Source organism: Dreissena polymorpha, chromosome 16 (assembly GCF_020536995.1).
Source record: "Dreissena polymorpha isolate Duluth1 chromosome 16, UMN_Dpol_1.0, whole genome shotgun sequence".
Lineage (NCBI taxonomy): Eukaryota > Metazoa > Mollusca > Bivalvia > Myida > Dreissenidae > Dreissena > Dreissena polymorpha.
This window is the reverse complement of record NC_068370.1, coordinates 6,894,206-6,915,721: the sequence shown is the minus strand read 5'-3', so window position 1 is coordinate 6,915,721 and position 21,516 is coordinate 6,894,206. Positions and strand designations below refer to the sequence as shown.

General features: G+C 33.7%; 2 protein-coding genes across 2 annotated transcripts in view; one reads left to right on the top strand and one right to left on the bottom strand.

The window, feature by feature from the left end:
- LOC127861646 (RING finger and CHY zinc finger domain-containing protein 1-like) overlaps nucleotides 1–21,516 on the top strand; it is a 473,873-nt gene that overhangs the window by 136,133 nt on the left and 316,224 nt on the right. The gene's annotated exons all lie outside the window — the stretch shown is intronic.
- LOC127861634 (hemicentin-1-like) lies at nucleotides 5,802–16,307 on the bottom strand. The gene is made up of 14 exons (XM_052400309.1): nucleotides 16,198–16,307; nucleotides 13,480–13,809; nucleotides 12,807–13,100; nucleotides 12,345–12,635; nucleotides 11,817–12,089; nucleotides 10,186–10,464; nucleotides 9,703–10,032; nucleotides 8,907–9,032; nucleotides 8,674–8,695; nucleotides 8,477–8,520; nucleotides 8,010–8,069; nucleotides 7,818–7,877; nucleotides 7,006–7,061; nucleotides 5,802–6,706 (listed from the first exon to the last, which is right to left on the bottom strand). The coding sequence occupies exons 1-14, from the start codon at nucleotides 16,238–16,240 to the stop codon at nucleotides 6,581–6,583; spliced, it is 2,334 nt and encodes a 777-aa protein (XP_052256269.1). The 5' UTR covers nucleotides 16,241–16,307; the 3' UTR covers nucleotides 5,802–6,580.

The following is a 21,516-nucleotide window of genomic DNA, read 5'->3' as shown; positions in this document are numbered from 1 at the left end:
AAGTTTAAACAAGATGAAATAAGTATTCTTTTACAGACATTTATTTTTTACAATTTTTTATCTATGGAAGAGCACCATGAAATGTAAGTGATTTCAGCCAAGTAAAAATTGGGTCGGTTAAAAACAAAGTGTCATAAAATTCAAAATAGTAACATTTAAGTCATATTTTAAACTTAGTTTTTATAGAAACACTATATACAGCAAAAACACCAAGAACTAGACAGATTTACCGTTTACTTTTTGAAATAAAAATAAAAATGCAACATGCATGGTTCGTATTTTCAACAGTAAATCACCCAATTTCGCCATAACGTTGTTTTAATTTTAATAATTGAAAAATGTGCATAAAAATTGCAACATATTTAACAATAAATATAGCTTATATGCCATATTAAATCAAATTACGTTAGAAAATAAATAAAACGCGTCGCAAAAAAGTATACGTCGTCGGCAGGATTCGAACCTGCGCGGGAATATCCCAAAAGATTTCTAGTCTATCGCCTTAACCACTAGGCTACGGCACCTAATAGTAGGCTCTTCAACCTTCGAAGAAATCGCGGGAAATCATTAGAGGTGCACTACCTTAACATAGTAATGGATGTGCCTAAAAAGTAGAAGGAACGCCTTCATATATTCGTCACCTGCCGTTTGCATTTTTGCTACTGACGTTTGCTACTCTTATACCTACTACTGACGTTTGCCATATTTGTTTCTACTCTTGAAAAGTATTTGTATTATCCGGTATATACTTTCGTTTGTTTATGCATGGAAATAATATTTAATAATAAGTTCTTCCGGTAACGCATAGACAGTTTTGTTATCGTTTATTTTTGTGAACACAGACTCATTGCATGCTTTACTACTGACGTTTGATTCAACAATGGAAATTTGTGTCGAAGCTTTCTCGAAAACCAAAGCAACGCGTTATATACCGACCGCAATTTTCATGCATGCCTTATTGCCTGCACTATGTCGTATGAAAGTTATAGGACGATTAGCAAAGATATTCACACAAACCCTTCTTGGCGCGGCTGTTCTCCATCATAAAAAAGTTACTGACGTTTTTACTTTTTGGGTCTCGTTACAGTTATTGTTTATGCTAGTGAGTGTTATGACTTGTACATTTTATGTACAACCTTTTAGACCTTAATTAAGTCTTTAGTTTTTTTTAACCATAAAAGATGTGGATTATTTTTTAAAACAGCGCCAGAACATAATAGTATAAAACAGTTGATGATTTTGGTTTTATTTGAGACTGTAAAACAATCCGAAGGGTGAAAATTTAAGTTGTTTCGTTTTTCACACGCTGCCATAAATTTATGGCATAATGAATAATGTTTGTTTCGGTCCAAAATCACATATGATGAATTTCTGTAAAAATGAAATTGCATAGAAATATAGAATTATACTAAAACACTAAAACACCACACTATTTGTCAGACAATAGTGTGGTGGTGTAACAATTCCAACCATGTTATTTCCGGTGTGAAGGAAATTAGAGTGAACGTTGCTAAGTGTTTCACTGCAACCTTCACATCGTCATGGTTTGCAGCATGGTCTGAATTGAGATATAACTTGAAAGAAACAAATGTGCCATTGTCAGGGACACAACATTTCGCTTTCAATTTCTTCTTCCTCGAAAACAAAACATTATTTTTTGATCGCGCCATTTTCAAGCATAGCTTTGTGACAACCCATAAAAGACGTCTTAAATGCATAAATTGTGTTTGTAACATAATTATCGCGTTTTTGACAATAAATTGTTACTGTTGCGTAAAATCAATGTGTCTTTAGGAAAAGGGAAAATATCATAAGGCTTGAATTGTCATTTTTATTACACTCGATAGCTAACACGGAATGACTGACTTAAGTAACATAAAGATAACATATTTCCTTTTATTACGTAACCGATGTAGTCAAATGAGTAAGAAAAATATGTTTGTGTCGATTTATCAATGTCTGTTAATACAAAATTAATCTGTTTTAATGAAAATTCTTTGATGTTAATGTTTATGTTTTTCACAACTTGTAAATGTAAATATATATATATATATAAACATATATACGAACTGCTACAACAACTCCATTTTAATAACAGTAGCAAGACCTTATCATATGTTTAGAATCGATCTACCAAGTGCGATCATGATTGTTGTCGTACGAATGTATAATTAATAAATACCTGAAAAAAATGACATTATAAAAAGTATAAAATATCAAAATAATATACAATAATATGGTGTGTTAATGTACATATATGGATAAATGTTTATGAAATACAAATATATTTCGTAAACCTTGATAAAATAAAACTGTTAATTACTATCAGTATTGCATAAATATAAACACGCTTGCTGCTTTAGACATTCCACGTACTGTCATGTAAACAAATCATGTCAGGTCAAACATAAAAGACAGAGAACTTCATTGCAAAAAGGCGCCATCCATTTAATAATGTTCTTCTTTGCATACTTACTCATAACCATTGTTTCTTCCTAAATTGTCAGGAAATTTAAAATCTTGTTAGGGGCAGTAAGTGCGTGTACATGTGTTTTACTTCATGTTTATCGTTATGCATTTCAAGACACAACATGTCGCCCTGAGTCTTCGCGAACAATGTCATGAGTGATAAAAACTATATACAATGCCATGTTCTTGATTTGCACCGCAATACCTATTTACTGGCGTATGTGTTCGAAATATAATGCATTTACAATTTTGAATTTGCTATGGCCTAGATAAAAGTATGACACTATGCATCATTTGAACACAAACACAATCGATATATTAAACAGCATCGATTGTTCACTTTACATCCGTGTCTGTATTTTTTTAATCACACCTTATATACGATGGAAATGAGTCACGGAAGTTATATAGAGAATACTAGGTTATCGTTGAATACAGAGAAGTTTATGTTGCGAGGCTTAGAACGCCGGGAGCGCGAGCCTTGGCGAGCACTTTCGGTGTTCGAGCCGAGCAACATAAACGTCTCTGTTTTCAACGCTGATCCTAGTATTCTATTTATCCCATTTGATTTTTTTTTCAACGTGACATTTAACATAACTAGATCTAATAACCTTAGCCTAACAATTATTTTAATTAATTCTTAAAAATGGCTTAAAATCTGACGAATGTAACCATGCGTAGTGATATAAATGTATTTGCTCTGGTACGCAAAATAGTCTTTAAAAAATCACACAAAAACTGTAAAACTAGTAAAATATCAGCATATGCCTCGATTCAATTTTACGCAGCATGCGAATTGTAACACATTACGACCGCGATAAGAAGATTTTACTTGAATATAATTCATTTTATTTTCGAAAGAAAATGATCAAAATCCAATATGGCGGCGATGTCAACATAGATTCTACATTACACTATCGACGAGTAAACAGACAATTGCAGCGACTGACACTTTATTTGACTTAATATGCAGGGCAATACGTTTTCCGACTTCGGACGACGAATTTAAGGACGCGCAGAACGTGTTTTTTATATAATGTTATGGGTATGCCGTGTGTGATCCAATGCATTAATGGCCCCCATGTTAAAATCATTTCCCCGAGAACAGGGAACGACAAAAGTACAAACAAAAACCAAAACACGTTAGAACTAGTATCTTACCTTTAATAATCCTTTAAATTCCAAATAATAATTTATTTAACTCAATAATTGGCGCTTTTGCATCTAGGGTCTTTAATAATTATTTTAGCATAGTTAAATAAAGACCCTCATGCCATCCTATCACTATTTTCAAATGAATTTATGAACGCGATAAACTTTCTGATTCGTCACACGCTACGTCATGTACTCTATGTACATTACTGCTGTTAAAATGAACCGGAGCAGTTTATCAAATAATAGCCGTTGGTAAACTCGGATGCATTTGCAGATTTCTCCATACAAACATGATTATATTTAAACTTGCACAATGTTATTTGTCTATGATAAATGCCCTTTTTGTGTACAAGAAAATAATTTAATATATAAATACACAAAGAATGGAAAACATTCCATTACACAACAAGTAAATCAGTGGATATACCCGTGTACAAAATGGGACGTTCCGAATTCCAGTGTGGTGCTATTTTTACCATCTTATACTTTACACAGCTCTATGATTAACGTGAATTAAATCGGATAGCAAATATTGCAGATTATTTATGAATTGTGCGATATTTGTATAGTTTGTTGTACATTCTTAAATGTAAAAGTATATGCATGGAAACAATGCACATTACACGAAATAAGGAAAATGTGATTAATTGACAATTCAAATACCGTATGTCGATAAACAGTACATGTACATGTGAAATAAGTCGCGTTTATAATAAATCGTCAATTTTTTTTGGGAAAATGACACAAAAAGTGTCATTTTATGACGCAATAAATTAGCTGAATAATTATACGGATGGCGAAAAAATATGTCATATGACTAGATTTAAAGGTTGAACGTCGTATAATTTTGAAGCTAAAGTTTTCTCAACTTTATTAATTATGAAAAATCATTCAGTGATAAAGTAAAAAGTAGTCCGTGCACGTGACAGGTATATCCCACAGTGTTTAAGACAGACAAGTATATTCCACAACGTGTTATACCGTCAATGTCGCGTTGAAAATGGGATAAATATTGTGTTTCAATTGAAGTCGCACAAATGCTTGGTTTTGATGAATAACTATTGGTGATTATTTATTGCTGCAGATAAATGGACTTGCACATGAACATGATTAGCTATCTCTAACATTTCATTCATTGTTCGACTTTCCAAAACGTTTGTCTGTGGTAAGATTGAATCGCAAGTAAAACACAAATATGCAATGATGATAATACACGTCAATTGGGGGTTAAGGGTCGAACTTGGCTTACAATTGATATGATAACTTGACTCATACTGTCAGCTAGAAATAAAGCCTTCCCCAGTGTATGCGTATGGAAAGCTATAAATTGTACTTCATCTGCAGAAGTGATTCAACAAACGTGATGAAACATTTCCTAACATTATCTGATCCCGAAAAGATTTACATTAAAAAAAATTGTTTCATAAAATATAATCTCTACGATATCTTAAAAACAAAACTAACGAAGTTAACTTTCAATTATAAAGAATATATTCACAAACAAACCGAAGTAAAATACTGAGTACTCAAATATTGCATATATTCTTTATCGGACTAGACGTTTCCAGTGTCGCTGTAGTATATTTTATCCAAATAATATTATGTTGGTGTAATACAACCGTTACTGATATTATTTTGATGAAATAAAACCGTTTCTGGTGTATTGTAATGAAATACAATCGTAAATTATTTCACCTCGTAAAAAACAAAGAGTACTGAAACATTTTGCTTGAAATAAACACGTTTCTGCTAATATTTTGGTGAAAAACAACTGTCCCGTATATTATTATGGTGTATTACAACCATGAATGAACAATGTTGTTGTAAGGAACCCGTCAACAATGTTATTGTTGTGTAAAACAACTGTTTCTTACTAAAATAATGTTGACATTCAACCGTTACTGATATTATTTTGATAAAATGACGTTGCGATGTTTGTGAAATAATACGTTTGTGTCCACTTAAACATTTAAACATATAAACTCGTCCATATAAAGGTTGATAATTTATCATATTGCCGTTTATTAAAAAAAATGTGAACTAACGAATCGATTTAAGTCGTTAATCTTTAAATGTATTTGATAGAAATTTTTTTATAAAAACATAGAGCAAAAACGAATCTACATGCTTATCACACAGAAGTGCATAAATAAATGTAATGTAAAACAACACTTACATTGATTTTTGATAATAACTTTTATTTTATTTACACACTCAGTTGCTAATAAACGTTGTTCCAAAAACCGACATTCTCACCTGAGCTTTTCTGTTTCAATTTTTCGAATCGAATGTTACCATATAAACAGTTGGAAATTTCACGTTTATTTACATCTTATGTTCAACATAATTAGTGTCTCCAAACCTCCGCATACATATATGACTGATTCCGAGCAATGCTCTTAAAAATATATGCATACACACGTTCTATTGGTCGAATAAATATATTTAATAACTATGCACGGGTATTTTGTGTGTTTTTTTCAATTATTTTTGCCTACTACACATAATATATACAAAGTCAATTACGTACAGAAATACACTGGATTAACAAATATCCAATTCAAGAATAAATTTGCTTGTGTTTACCCATAACCGATATACGTGCGGTCACGGTTAAAGAATATTATAGTATAATAACAAGGATAAACTCGTGGCAACGGATAGCCGCTAAACATGTGATTACACATAGTTATTGTTACAGATAACCGATGGACATATTGTGTCTGGTAACCGACATCCTTTATGTAACATATTACTGATAAACTTGTGGTTGCAGATAATCGATAGACTTATGGCTGGATACTACTGAAAGACTTGAGGTTGAATGTAATAGATGAACTTGTGGTTTACGGACGTATGGTAACTGGTAACCGACAGACTAGTGTTTACAAATCATTGTATAACGATTAACGTGTAAAGTATAACTGATAAACTTGAAGTTACTGAGAACAAATCGCTACAATGAGTTTGGTGTTGTTGTTGGTGCGACCAACAAGTCAATTATCTCAGCATAGTGTTTATCCTCTTCCCCCACAGCTGTTTCGACTTCTGAAGAATCTTGAAGAACTTTGAATGTTGAAAACTTGAAAGTAAGTCATTAGTATATAAATCATTTAAATACATATATGGAAGGAATAATATATTTGATGTCATATACTATTTTATAAACGAATTTCATGATTTATATTCTGTGAATATGCATTTGCACATATGAAAATACATGCATTTACACATTTGAAATTACATGCGTTTATGAACTTTATACGCACGTGCAGGTTTGATAAAACACTCAAGATTTTATATACGAGCCACGATGAACGTAACATGATTAATAGGTAAGTAAATACTAGACGCGTCTGAACTGCAATAAAAATATCAAACCTTATGAACAGCATTTGAAACGCTGCAAGTGTCGCTTTGTCCAACTTGACCATTTCCTGATAAAGAACAAAATGTTTCAAATATCTAAGTAAAACATCAAACAGACATCTGATTTGGACATACCATCGTATACCGCTTGTTCTTAAATGTTTAACGATTCAAATATATGCGTCTGTGAAGTTAATATTAAAAGGCATATATTATATATAATTTACTACATGAAAGTAGCAAACTGAATTTATTAACGAAAGTTTAAAGGGGCCTTTTCACAGATTTTGGCATTTTTTAACTTATTCATTAAATGCTTTATATTGATAAATGTAAACATTGGATCGTAAAAGCTCCAGTAAAAAATCAAGAATAATATTTAAAAAAGGAAAAGAACATTGCCCGGAGCAGGTTTCGAACCAGTGACCACTGGAGTCCAGCCAGAGTCCTGAAGTAAAAACGCTTTAGCCTACTGAGCTATTCCGCCGAGTATACATACTAGACGTATTTTATACCTTATATAAGCAATCTTCGTAGTTTCACAAAATTTAACGACAAAAACAGAACTCTCCAAATTATTCAATCGTTTCGCGTTGCAACGCTTTATAATTTTTAGGTTTAAAATCGTCAAAAGATGCATATAATGGCTATATTAGACCATGGTAAATATTCAGTATTACTGTTTTCTCACAAATATCATAACTAAAACGAAAATGTGCGAATCTGAAACAACTTTTTTCAATTTTGTCAATTTACCAAAGCGTGAAAAGATCCCTTTAACTATTCCATAGACAAAAGTGAAACTATACGATTTACAGCCTAACCTTGAGACGCTGTTGGGGGTTCATGTTCCAAAACTCCGACTGAAGTAATGTACATCTGATCTATGAATATATTTTGCCGAGTTTTACATAAATATATATACTATATATAATTTACTACATGAAAGTAGCAAACTTAACAAACGTTAAACTGTTTTATAGATAAAAGTGAAACTACACGATTTATAGCCTAACCTTGAGACGCTATAGGAGGTTCATGTTCCAAATCTCCGACTGCAGTAATGTACATCTGATCTATGAATATATTTTGCCGAGTTTAAAAGACATACATAATAACACACTTTTCAATTAAAAAACATGTTCATGCAAACTAGCGATGCAATTTTACACTGTAAATAACGATGCATATGTTTAAGAATATATACAAATAAACAAAATCCATAAGCATTATCGGAAAGGAAACTCTTACAAGTCCTCTCTATTCTGTTACTTAAGGAAATTGACCAGTTGCACTACAAAACAAAACAATAATCACACATGAAACATTATTAATGTTGCGGTCACCACCTTGAAATGGTCAATTAAAAGAGCTGTAAGTTTAAAATGATTAAATGACAGGTCGACCCCCACACGTAGCCCAGAATTTATCACTTACATACTCCCACAAAAACAATGCATCAACCAGTAATCAAAAGTATTACCTTCATTTCGTGTCCTTCGTTTACATACTAGTGGTGCAACATTTCTGAAACATACATGCAGTACAATAGTTTCAAATAAAACATACGATAAAAAATACACTTTTTTATTGGCTTAATTGAAATATACGTTTCTTAAAAGTATATAGCATGGTTAACCTAAATATTTAATCATATTGAAAATACAGCAGGAATAATACCTTGTGTTCGCCACAGAGTTTTCTGAAAAATGAAAATAAGTAAACAACGATTTATAGGATGGACGTGTCCCTGCAACAAAGTATTTAACGGCCTGGAGAACAACGTACATCCAAACATCACATCATTATACCTTCACATGTTTGTAGTATAAGCTTTATTGTAAAATTGGAACTCTTTATGTGGATCATCTTAAAAATTGTCGATGCATATTTGTAAAATACATTACACATACCTCGCATTTTCCTTTTTCTGCAAACGCATACGAGTACCGTTGCTGCGAGCAACAATAATGTGCCACAACCAGCCCAAATTAGCGGTAGCAAAACATCCGAGTTGAGTGTGGATACAGAACGGGCAACTATTTAATAGATGTACATGTTTTTACACATCTTCTTGCAAAATTTAAAGTTGTTTTTATATATTTTATGTAGAGAAATTTAAATTAATGTTTACAATACATTGCAAAATATGGTTAGTTGTCTTGTAGGTTCTTTTCTGTAGTCCGTAAAATGCGTTTCTGCTATCCACCAATAAGAATAAGATATCAAAATGAAACTCAACAGCACCAGCAAAAGAGAAAGTGTATAATTACCATTGCTACATTATAATGACAATCCGAACATGTAATTACACTCGTTGGATCTACATTGTTATTCATAAATATGTTTTTTAATGAAAAACTTATTCAAACTGAATCAATGTATTGTAATAAAATAAACTTTTATACTTGTCTGCTTTTCTACGTACGGTAATGACGGTTATCAAATAAAAAGTACGTGTATATGTAAATATTGTTTCTCAGACTTCTGTCAAGCTTATGCTTTTGCAATAAATGTGATGACAAGTACATTTCAAATAAAAGGAGCCATCTCGGGAACTCGTATAAATAATCTCGAGCTTCATTTAAGGTGTATACATCATACACAAATTAAGCCAAACGTTTTATAGTGATCGTTTAAGCGTTTGCTTAAAAGTTTATACATACACATATCTACAATGTTTGAACATAGAACCACCTAGCTGTTTACCTTCCATCCAGACGAAGAACGTCTGATTCCATGCGTCACCAACACCATTTCCAACAGATAACATATAGCGACCAATGTCGTGCTGAGTGAAATCTGAAATCGTTAGATACGACGTTAAATCAACTGTGGATATTTTATATTGCCATCCGTCAGTGAGAGGGTAGCAATGCAAAGTTCCGTTCGATTCTTCAACATCACATTTCTTCCAAACATAGTCTGAAGGCGTTGGTACTGGATACGCGACCACTGTGAAATGCAGTATGACAGTTGAATGTAGGGTAGTAGTGATGTTGAACTCTGGAGACATGTTTGAAGCAGGTCTTGGAGGGCCTAAAATAAAGTCATGGAATACACAAATAACTAATAAATATAAAACTCACATATTTCCACAATAGACATGACTTTACAGAAGATATCATTAACATTGTTGAATAATTTTATATTACATGTATATAAATATATGACAATTTAAAAAAATCATACATTTAACGACAACGTTAATATCCTTAGATTTTGACTCTTCATCGTTTATTATATTCTTGGCATAGCACGAGTATTTTCCTGTGTGTGCGCATGTCATGTTTTCGCTATATCCGAGAGAAGCCGCATTTCGTTGCTTTTGTACACGATTGTTGTTCTTTATTTGTATCATCGGACTAGGGTTTCCTGTGGCGTAACATCTGAAGGTCATGCTTTTGTTCTCATTTACAACGATAGAGTCACTGTGCCCCACAGCCTCAAAGGTAACTACACTCGCTGGATCTACAGTGTTATTCATAAATTTGTTTTAATTAAAAACTGAAACTATTCGAACCAATACATTTTCATAAAGTAGACTTTTCTACTTTTTTTCTGCTTATCTACGTACCGTAATAAAGGCTATCAAGTAAAACATACGTGTATATATGCATATTGTTTCCCAGACTTATGTCAACCTTATGCTTTTAACATATAAATGAGCATCGCTCTGCGAAATGGGGTTTAATACAAGTGCGTGAAGTGTCGTCCCAGATAAGCACGGGCAGTTCGCACAGGCTAATCAGCGAGGTCATTTTCCGCTTTTATGATATTTTTCGTTTACATACGTTCTCTTCTTTGCAAAAATCCAGTTTAGGCGGAAAGTGTCGTCCCTGATTGGCCTTTTCGAACAGCACAGGCTAATCTGGGACAACACTTCATGCACGTGTATTAAAGTAACAATCACGCTCAAAAATATCGAATATTTCTTTAAATAAAGCTAACCCATACAACAATCATTGTTCCTTATAGCAAAATTCGAAATTTCAACCTGAGATTTTGTCTGGTAACATTGATTTAACGAGATACAAAATGCTCTTATTTATGTTTTTGTGTCACAAATAATTCCATTTTTATTTCCCGCGAAATATCCGAGCATTTAAGGGCAAACGCGAGATTGGATTCGGTCAGCGACGGATAGCTTCGGCAGCAGATTTCTGGGATAGCTTGTATAAATTATGCAAATAAACGCAACCCGAATGAACCCGACCCTGACTCGATATCATCCACAAACCGAAAGTAGATGACATCGTGCAACGATATTTAGATGCTTGAAAGTAGCCGAATGTTTTATTTTAACGTTTTTACACCAATATTACTTGGTTTTAGGGTCTTCCTATTGTAAAAAACCATCGTATGGTACTGTTTGTTGTTGAAATTTTTATAAAGCATAATACAGTACGTATGTAGTATTGGTGAGCGTGATAGTGGCTTTAAACCCCTTGATCAAAGAGCGTGGTCCAAATTTGTGAAATTGTTTGACCTCGAGCTTAGTTTAAGGTGTTTACATCATACACATATTAAAGCAAACTGTTTTTATATTGGTCGTTTATGGGTTTGCTTCATATTTGATACATACAAACATCTACAATGTTTGCATTGTTACATAATAAAGTTAAAAATATATTAATTTGAGCAAGTGCATTTAGCGCATTTCGAGCTTTGGTCATAGAAAGTAAATGCTGCGTTAAAATCATTATCTAAATAGCAATAAATATAGTAGCAGTAAATTAAAACATATTAATTTAATCTTCAGTCCAATTTAAAAATACAGAAATAAATCATGTAATTATGTTAGATTACTATGAATCACTTACATTCAACATTTAAATGGAATGAATGTTCAGAGTCATTGCTAATGAAATGCATAAAGGAATCCGCGATCGAATATCGTAATTTGCAGGTATAATTGCCAGCGTTCTCCCTTCTGACATCCGGCCAGTATATTTTGTTGTGTCTCTCTGACCACTTTTCGTATCCTTGTCTCATCCACGTGACAACCGTGTTTATGTTTTGCTGTGTACATGTTACGTTGAACGAATCGTTCTCCTTGACATCATACGTGTCATTGAAAGCAAACGTTGGCTTATCTGGAAACATAACTAAAATTAGTTTAACTTTATTAATATATTATTGAAAATGATAAAATAAATAATAATATCGGCATCATCTAAGCAGCGGTCATATTGCATCCGTTTTAGTTTGACCAGATTTACATGATGATGCCGATGTAGAAATGACATTCAGGTAGTCTTGGACTCTTAAATTTTAGTGATAATACATGTACGTCAATAATAAAGCAAATATTAAATCTACAATAGAATGTTGATTAAGTAATAACTTACGTAAAACGATCATATTTAGATGTGTGCACTCCAATCCATGCTCCGGAACACCAACTGCTGGTATCATAAGGTTCTTGGCGCAGCAGGTGATAGTCGAGTTGTGTAACGCGCCAACATTACGGATTTGCAAAACGTCATGTTCTGTCGTATTATTCAACAGTTTCCAATAAATCTGAGGTGATGGTTTTCCTGAACTAGTACAGTAAAAGTCATAGATTCTTTCATCGATGATGGTGATGTTCTTCGCAATGTGATAACCGCTGTAACTTATGATAGGTGTCGTTGGTGGTGCTAATGCATAATTATGGTAAAATATAAATATTCGTTATCCACATTTTATCATAAAAATACTTGTTTCCAAAAAACATGTATAACAATATAATATCAACTAAACTTTAAACATAAAGTACGTAGTCAAAATACTTGCCTTTAAAATAATATTGAAATGAAAATAAATCTTACTGAGAATTTCCAAATTTAGATAACTTTCGTTTCCCCCATATCGCTCGTTGTTGTCTGATGCTTTCATTGTATTTTCCAAAGCACATTTAAATACCCCATCGATATTGCGGCCTATGTTCGTAAAGTTAAGCCACACCCCATTTTGTAGAGAATGTTCATTGTTCCAGGTTACTGCGGCCAACGGGTTACTGTCTCCCAAGCACTCTATGGAGATGTTTGTTCCTTCTATTATACTTACAGAGGTTGAGTTAATGTATTGTCCTCCTACTTTGAACAAGGGTTTGTCTGGTCCATCTGAAAAAAAGTTTTAACAAATGACATTTCTGGTTATGCACTTGGGGCATTTATGATTAGACAAGGTTTTCGAATAATGGCGTTTTAAACAACTTAACACAAGGACAAAATATAAAAGTTTTGTTTTCCGTAATACAGCGTTGAATGCAACCATTCTGTTTAGTTATCACACTGTTAGTATGATGAAAACGGATAATAAAAATTTCAATGAAACTATTTTAAATGTACAATATCTGCTTTTAATTTTCCAGTGGATCATAATTGCTTTGAAATAACAATTTTAATATCAAAATAAGCATATCATGTAATTATGCTGCTAAAACGAAATTTCTAGCAAGATGGCTTGCTTAGTTGACCATTTACACGAAGGTATACTTACATAACACGTGTAGTCGTATCTTCTCTGATACGTTTATACGACTAAAGCTATTATTCTCAATAAAATTGGCCAAACAGTAAAGGTTCCATCCATGGTGTTTTCTTTCGGGAACAAAACTAAGTGTACCCTCTGTTACTGAAGCCTGTGTTTGGGTCAGCGCGTTAGAGTGATCACGTGTATGACCATTTTCCAGGTACCACGTGAACAAGGCCTTAGCAGTATCTGAACGTTGGCACGTGATATTGAAAGCTGACCCAGCAATAACTGAACATCGACCCTGGCAAGGAGTCAGTGTAAGCACAACGCCATCTGACGTACTTATAAAGACACCTTCAAAAGACAATTATTTAAACAGTGTTAAAATTTGATTTGTATATGACAATTAAAAAAACATATTGAGATTTGTATGCCCCCGGATCGATTAATTGGGGGTATATTGTTTTGCCTGTCTCTCTGTCTGTCATTGTATGTGTGTGTCTGTCTGTCCCAAAGTTTTAACCTTGGCCATGACTTTTGCAATATCTAAGATATCAACTGATGTTTGATATAGCTGCCGTGGGACTTCAAAGCGCAGTAGTAAGCATTGTGTTTCACAAACACAGTTCTTGTTTTACAATATATTTCCATGTTGATGGTGTTATCTTGTTTATTATTTATTTTATATTTAATGACTGTGTGAATCATTCTTAACGAGGTACGGTGTCAACCTATTTTATTGCATTGACTATTCAAATGACACTGTTTCAGCTTTGTTGATTTGACGACGAAAGTCCATCCATACTATAAGAAGAGGTGAAGGAGGCTGTACGTAGTCGTAAAGCAAGAAAATTGCCGGGTGTGGACAATGTCCTTTCCGAGCTGAATACGCACGGAGGAGATGCAGCAATGGCGGCACAAAGCCAAAATATATAAGGAAAGAAATGGCCCAATGAGTCGACCCAGTCCCTGGTCATTCCCCTAACGAACAATGGCAACATCAAATTGTGCGAGCATACCAAAACATCAGCATCATCCGACTAAAGGCATGTTACGCATCATCATCAATCGATTGAAAAGTAAGATAGAGGAACTGCTGGAAGAATAGCATGCTGGATTCAGAGCTGAGCGGAGCACATTGGAACAGATCTTCAACTGCAGTCATCATTGAGAAAAATATGCAACACCAACGTGAGCTCTTCCACAACTTCATCGACTTTAAGAAAGCTTTCGACCGCGTGTGGCATGATGGCCTATGGCATGTTATGGTAGGATTCATCACCGAAAGACTTTGGCAAATCATCCAAGAACTCTATGGAAACTCAAGCAGCGCATTACTTCTTAATGGAAAGCAGGGTGACTTCTTCAGGACGCATGACATCAGAGGGCGTCCGTCTTCTCTTAAAAGCCCCGTATAACCTTTTTATTGAAAAGATAATGCAGGCAACTCTCCATGTCCATCACACCTCAATATCAATCGGTGGAAGACCCATCTCCATTTTAAGATTCGCTGATGACATTGAACTTATAGGTGGCACCAGCAGTGAACTTCACGATATAACCAACAGACGCTATGAACGAGCCGGAGCATACGGGATGGAGGTCAGTGCGCAGAGGATCGTAGTGAACATCACGACCAACACCAGTGCATACATCACCATGAATGGCGAGAAGCTAGAAGAAGTGACCAGCTTAAAATACTTTGGCGCAACCCTGTCCAAGGATGGTACCAGTGTCGCTGAGGTCCGAATAAGTCCTACCATTGCAACCGCAGCAATTGCCAGACTGAGCAGGTTGTCGATAAGCTGTTCCATCAGCTTCCTAACCAAGTACAGACTCTGCAAGTCCTTCATAGTTTCCCACCTACAGTGCGACGTCAATACCTTGACGCTTCACGCGGATACAAAACGCAGGATGTAGGCATTTGAACACAAATTTCCCAGAAGATTGGTTTGCATCTCCTACACAGAGCACAAGACCTACGAGTACGTCCGGATCATGACTGCAACACTAGTTGGCCCACAAGAGCCTCTACTGGCAACCGTCAATCGACAAAAATCTTGCTTGGTTCGGACACATCACCAGACACAAATCTCTGTGCGAGACTGTTCTTCGTGGGCATGCTAGAGGAAATTCGACGTCGAGGCCGTCAGAAGAAAAACTGGATGGACAATGTGAAAAAGGGGACATTCCTTACAATGGTTGAATTACTCTCAGCAACAAACAACATACCTGGCTGGAGGTGGATTTCTGTAACGTCGTTCCTTATTTCTCTCCCCCACTCCCAACGGCAAAGATATGATTATGATGTTAATGATTTGTTTTTATGTATCTGTTTGTATGATTTGTTTACATCGAATATATCAGAATATGTATGTCCTGCTGGCATAAGTAAAGTTTAATTGTGTTTATATTTAAGTGTGTTTTGTTTAATAAAAGATTAAATAAAGAAATTTATATCAAAATTTTCTTACTGCAGTTCTAAGTGTTACAATATTTCGTGCAAAATAATTTTTAGTGTTTCACGTTGTGTTTATTTTAAGTTATCATTCAAATGTCCCTGTGATTGAACACAAATTGGAAATGTCAAGGATACAGAGATTAATATTGCTAAACAATAACACATTGATGTTGTTTTGGAATCAGAAAGTTTTTATTTTGTATACACATCCTAACGTTTTATTTATGAAGCTTAAAAGTACACATGAGAGCTGTAGCATATCTTTACTTAATTAGTTTCACCTTTTATCCAAATAAAGAATACACCAAAAATAATTCCAAACATTATGAAAACAGTTATTTTTTATAATCGCACGTTCCCAAGTCTGTTAAACAGTACTGAAAGAATGAATGACTGACATTCTTATATCTTTCCTTATTCTAGTGATTGTTAGTATCATTACAAGGAATTAATTTAATGCATTAGATAGATCGAGGTAACACGATGCAAAGCCCCTGTTTTAACAATCGTATTATTTAAGACATAAAGCTTGATATTTTGTGATTGTTGTCAGTCGAGCGTATTTGAGATGAAAAAGTTCATATCGATGATCATATAGTATAAACAGATTTTAACAATAAGTCGCTGCTGGCTGATTTTATCATTTTTACTTTTCATATATACACTTACATCTCTCAACTCCGTTTAAAATACTATAAGGCTCTCAACATTATAACATTTATGGTCAAACAGTAATGTTCATTTTTGCATAATAGTCACGAGATATATTTCAAATAAAGGTTAATGAGGCAATTAAGTTTCTAGTGGATAAATTGCGTGTGTAACTTTTTGGCTCTCTGGTCAATATAGACGTTTTGTTTAGGCTGTATTCTATCCCGGGTATGGCAACACTGAATTATTTGTTAGTTAATCTAATGACATTAGTACTAATTTTTCTTAATCAAAGAATGACTAGTTTTGTGTGTTATAATTGAGGGAGATAACTAACAACGGATTACAACAAAATTAAAATTGTGACATCACGTTCTTTGTAAATAGCACGTTAAATTACGCATGATGTTTTATAATCTATTTCGCAGAAGTAATGCGTTGAAGGGCGATAGTTTGACCCCAAAATACAATAACTAAACATATATTATATTAAGCACCTTTCCATGAGTATTTTGTAAAATATTAGGCGTAGAATGTTAAACCTTAGATTGAGCAAGTAATCCAATTCAATCACGCGCTTAAAAACATTATTAGCGAAAGCAAGATAGTGTACTCTGTCTAGTATGAGTTTTAAACTGTTTAACAGTGTTGACATCATTTATGGACCCACTTTTATTTACTATTTACAGTATTTAACTGGAGTAAAAAGCCCCCAAAATACTTTCAAGGGGCCATTCGAACGTATTTTATTTAAGGCAAGATACATGTTGTCTTAAAATACTGGACAATAAATGTAACAACATTAAACAGAGTACCGAAAATCTAACTTAGCTACAGAGTACTCAAATCTGAATAAACATTAAAATAAAACAGTTCTCCGGTGGATTTTTATAAGATATTGGGAAAAGGGGCACTCGTAAACTGGAGGTAACTGGGTTTAAGTGAGGTTAGTTGAAACTTACTTCCAAGATGGCATCGCTTTCGTGTTTTTCGTAAAGGAGTACCTGATATTTTCACCCGGTAAGCCACTTTATATTTATATTTCTTTTACATGAATACACCTTTTCGGCACTTAAGTGTGTGCGCTTCCCTCGATATTGTGATTAAAAATCGTAGACGTTGGAATAAAAGAGCTATTGAAGGAGAACAGTCCACAAATATGTTGTCTAATTACGTGAAGTTCGAGAAATTGGATGTACAAATATTATTTTCTTTTAAAATACACAGTATTGACGAATATGTACAGTAAAATATAACAACAGGCACGATTACCGGGTATTTCATTTTCCCGATGCCGTTTCATCTCTGATAACTAAGGTATTGTCCCCCTTTTTTGGAACTGACTTCCTTTTTAGCTCTTTTGGGCCCTGACTTCCAAATGACAAACATCTCTTTCCTATGTTAAGGGGCTTGACGCGAAATAACTACCGATCTTTGATAAAGTTTATATGTGTACTAAAATATTATATATTTTATAGCATGTCATGTGGTGCAATATACGTGTTTTCTTAATCACGTTACTAACTGTAGAATTATAATAATGCTGTACGAAAAATCTGCCAATCGACTGAATAAATTTCCCTAGTTTCAAGAGGATGGGTTGTGGGGTGGATGATGCACGAGATAATTGAATGTTTATCAGCCATTTTCAATAATATTTTAATTAATTTAAATTGATTTATGACGTATTTACCTTATTTTGATATAAACATTCGTTTAAATATTATTTTACTGTCTTTTCAGATAATGCAGATACGAGGGGGATAATAAGTGGATCTTTCGTTGCAGTATATGTAATTAGGAATTCAAAATAAGCGGAGGACTGAGATACTATGCCCAATTGTTCAAATGTAAAATATGCCAGAAAGAATCCATCGACATATATAGCAAAAATTAACTGTTCTGCTGACAGGATCTGAAGTCTGAATTCTTTCAATATTGCACACATTAACAGGAAAACGTTTTTACCGCATCCACACAGAGAAGAAGTCATAAAAGCTATCCGCAATTGTATCGCAATTGTACCATGATTTTTGCTGTTTATTGTGAGTAAAGAAAGTAAAATATAAAAAGTGTGTATCCATAATTTTCCAGTAGAAGTCCAATGGTCAATTGATTCTGAACAGTATGTGCTTCCCACAATGCCGCATGATAGCAAAAATTGAAGGGAATTCGAACCACCTGGCCACTGTTCGAAAATCGGTAAACATTAGAATCTATGCACTAATCACTTTTTTCAAACAAGTAGAATTGCACTCACTTGAGCATGCATACTCCTGCGAAAAACAATTACTGAATAGTCCGATCGACAACGAGTAGGTCACGCGAGTTGTGTATCGTGTTATTTCTTAAAATTTGACCCAGCATTTGTAAAAATCTTGATTGATATGAACATTTCTAGAAAGAAAGTTCATTTCTGCGTTGAATAAGACCGAGTTCGTGAAAATCGCTGCACAATTGATGAAGTTATGGCTGTTCAAAGCGATGCACCCCGTTTTCGGGTGATTTTGAGTTGAATATCGTGTTATATATATATTTGATATTGATTTTTTTTTCAGAAAAGTTTAGATTTTGTTATAATTTGATCATTTATCAATCAAAATGATGTTTTCACTAATTAACATCAAAGCCACACGCTAACCACATGTGAATACTACGTTTTACCAATTAACAAAATCCAAATTATAAAATCTTTCACTTGAAAATAAGACAAGTTATGTTCCATATATTAAATGCCAAACAATCGTGGTCACTTCAAATCTATCGCGTGGGAACGAGTAACTATGTCGTGGAAGCGACACATTCAGCCCTCAAGGAATGCACGTAGTCTAAAACACCAAATAAAACGCTTATCTGTCTATTTTTCAATATGCTAAATTATGTTTTCTTTCGTTGTATCAGCCATTTTGAAAAACAAAAACGTGTATTCAGATTGGCTTTTTTGTCTTAAACTGTATTTCTTAATTTATTAGCTCGGCTGTTTTCGGAGAAAACCCAAGGTATTGTCATAGCCAGCTCGTCGTCCGCCGTCCGGTCAACAGGAAGTTCTTATATCAGTCATGTGTGGAGGATGGTCATATTGCTCGGAATCAACTATGAAGTAATCATGTTTAGTTAAATCGAATCAGAATCAACAAAACAAACAATTCGATACCAAGATGTAATATATTGTTAACACAAAACGCAATACAAACAGCAAAAAACATTTTTTTACAAATATTAAGCGCGCGTGCTCATGACATCATTATTAACACGTCAAACGACAAAAGTCATATTCTTTCCCGCTGAAACTTCAGCTTTTTAGCGATTTTGTCATTATATGTTTAAATTCAGGGACGTAGAGGTATGATAAACAGAAAAACAGGTTACTGACTGATCTTTTTGTAATATTTCAGGGTCGGCACGAATAAAATAACGGCTCGGCAAGCCTCGCCGTAATATTATTCTAAGCCTTGCCTGATACATTACAAAAAGATCAGGCAGTAACCTGCTATTCTCTCTATATATCAATTCAACAGAAAGTTGTTTTATCAGTCAATGTTTGGAGGTAGTTCATATTAATCTGAATCAACTATAAAGTAATCATTTTTGTTAAAATAGAATCAACAAGCCAAAAATTTGATACCAATATGTTAATTTTTTATACACAAAAGACAAAATAAAAAGCAAAAAACTAATTTTACAAATATTAAGCGCAAATAATCATGACGTTATTAATAACAAATCACGCCAAAAATCATATTCATGACCGCAAAAAAATGCAGCGTCGTGGGATTATTTTTCACTGGAGGTGTGATAAACTGAAAAACAGATTACTGCCTGATCGTTTTGTAAAATATCAGGATCTGCACGAATAAAATAACAGGTCGGCAAGCTTCGTCATTAATTGTATTCTAAGCCTCGCCTGATATATTACATAACTATCAGGAAGTAACCTGTTATTCTTTATGTACACACAATTTTTTGTGTATTAGTCTGGGCCAAATGTGGCATTTGTATATCCTGAAAATAAGTTTAAACAATCCATGATTTGAATTGATTGTTCGGAGGCGTGATCCCAGTTTTATTCGGTTGTATAAGTTTTTTGAGTACGTGTTTGTCGTTTCCTTTTTTTGTTTTTTCCGTCTTGCTGCTTAGGAATAGTTTGCTTTCAACCCAGAAGGACCTCTCCTGATGGAATATTTCTCCTGGTGATGCTGTTGAAGTTAAACTTCGCTTATTTCTAAAGACTGAGGTCGATTTTTTTTGTCAAGATAGGAGCGACATACATTTTTGAACTTACAAAATTCAGGAAACAATTAAATACATTATACATAGCATAAACACCTTAATGTCTTAATAAAAGGACTTGTCAGCAATTAAATGTTTTGAAGGAGGTTTTAATAAGACAACAAATGCTCATACTGTTAATAAAATAACTTATAACATTCATATGCTATTATTGCTTAAAATATGCTTTATTCTTAGAAGTTCGATCCATTGGAGTGTGTTTTCGTCTATGAATGCAAAATGATGCAATAAAACTATCATGAATCATGAATATATATTTAACTTTTACATATAATTTATATTTATTATAAACCTATGTATTTCATCCAATTAGCTGTCGCCATTCGTGCAATATGGCCATACAATATTTTACCGTACCGGTCATGCGGGCGTGAAGTATATTCTGTGTTAAACGGTCGGATTGTAAACGAAAATTCCAAAATTTTCGAAATGCAAACCTTTTCCCAAAAGAAAATATGAAGAATTCACCATTTTGAAGATAACTATTTGCTGATTTGCATAAACCTTGTTATTTAGCCCAAAATATGTTTAAAATAACATTCTAAATATTATATTCGTTATTCTTGAGAAACATAATGTTTACAGCTAACATCACACAACGTTAGTGTTTGACGTAAAAGCTTGCACCCTAACGAGACTTTGTTTGACAATTTTCTGTA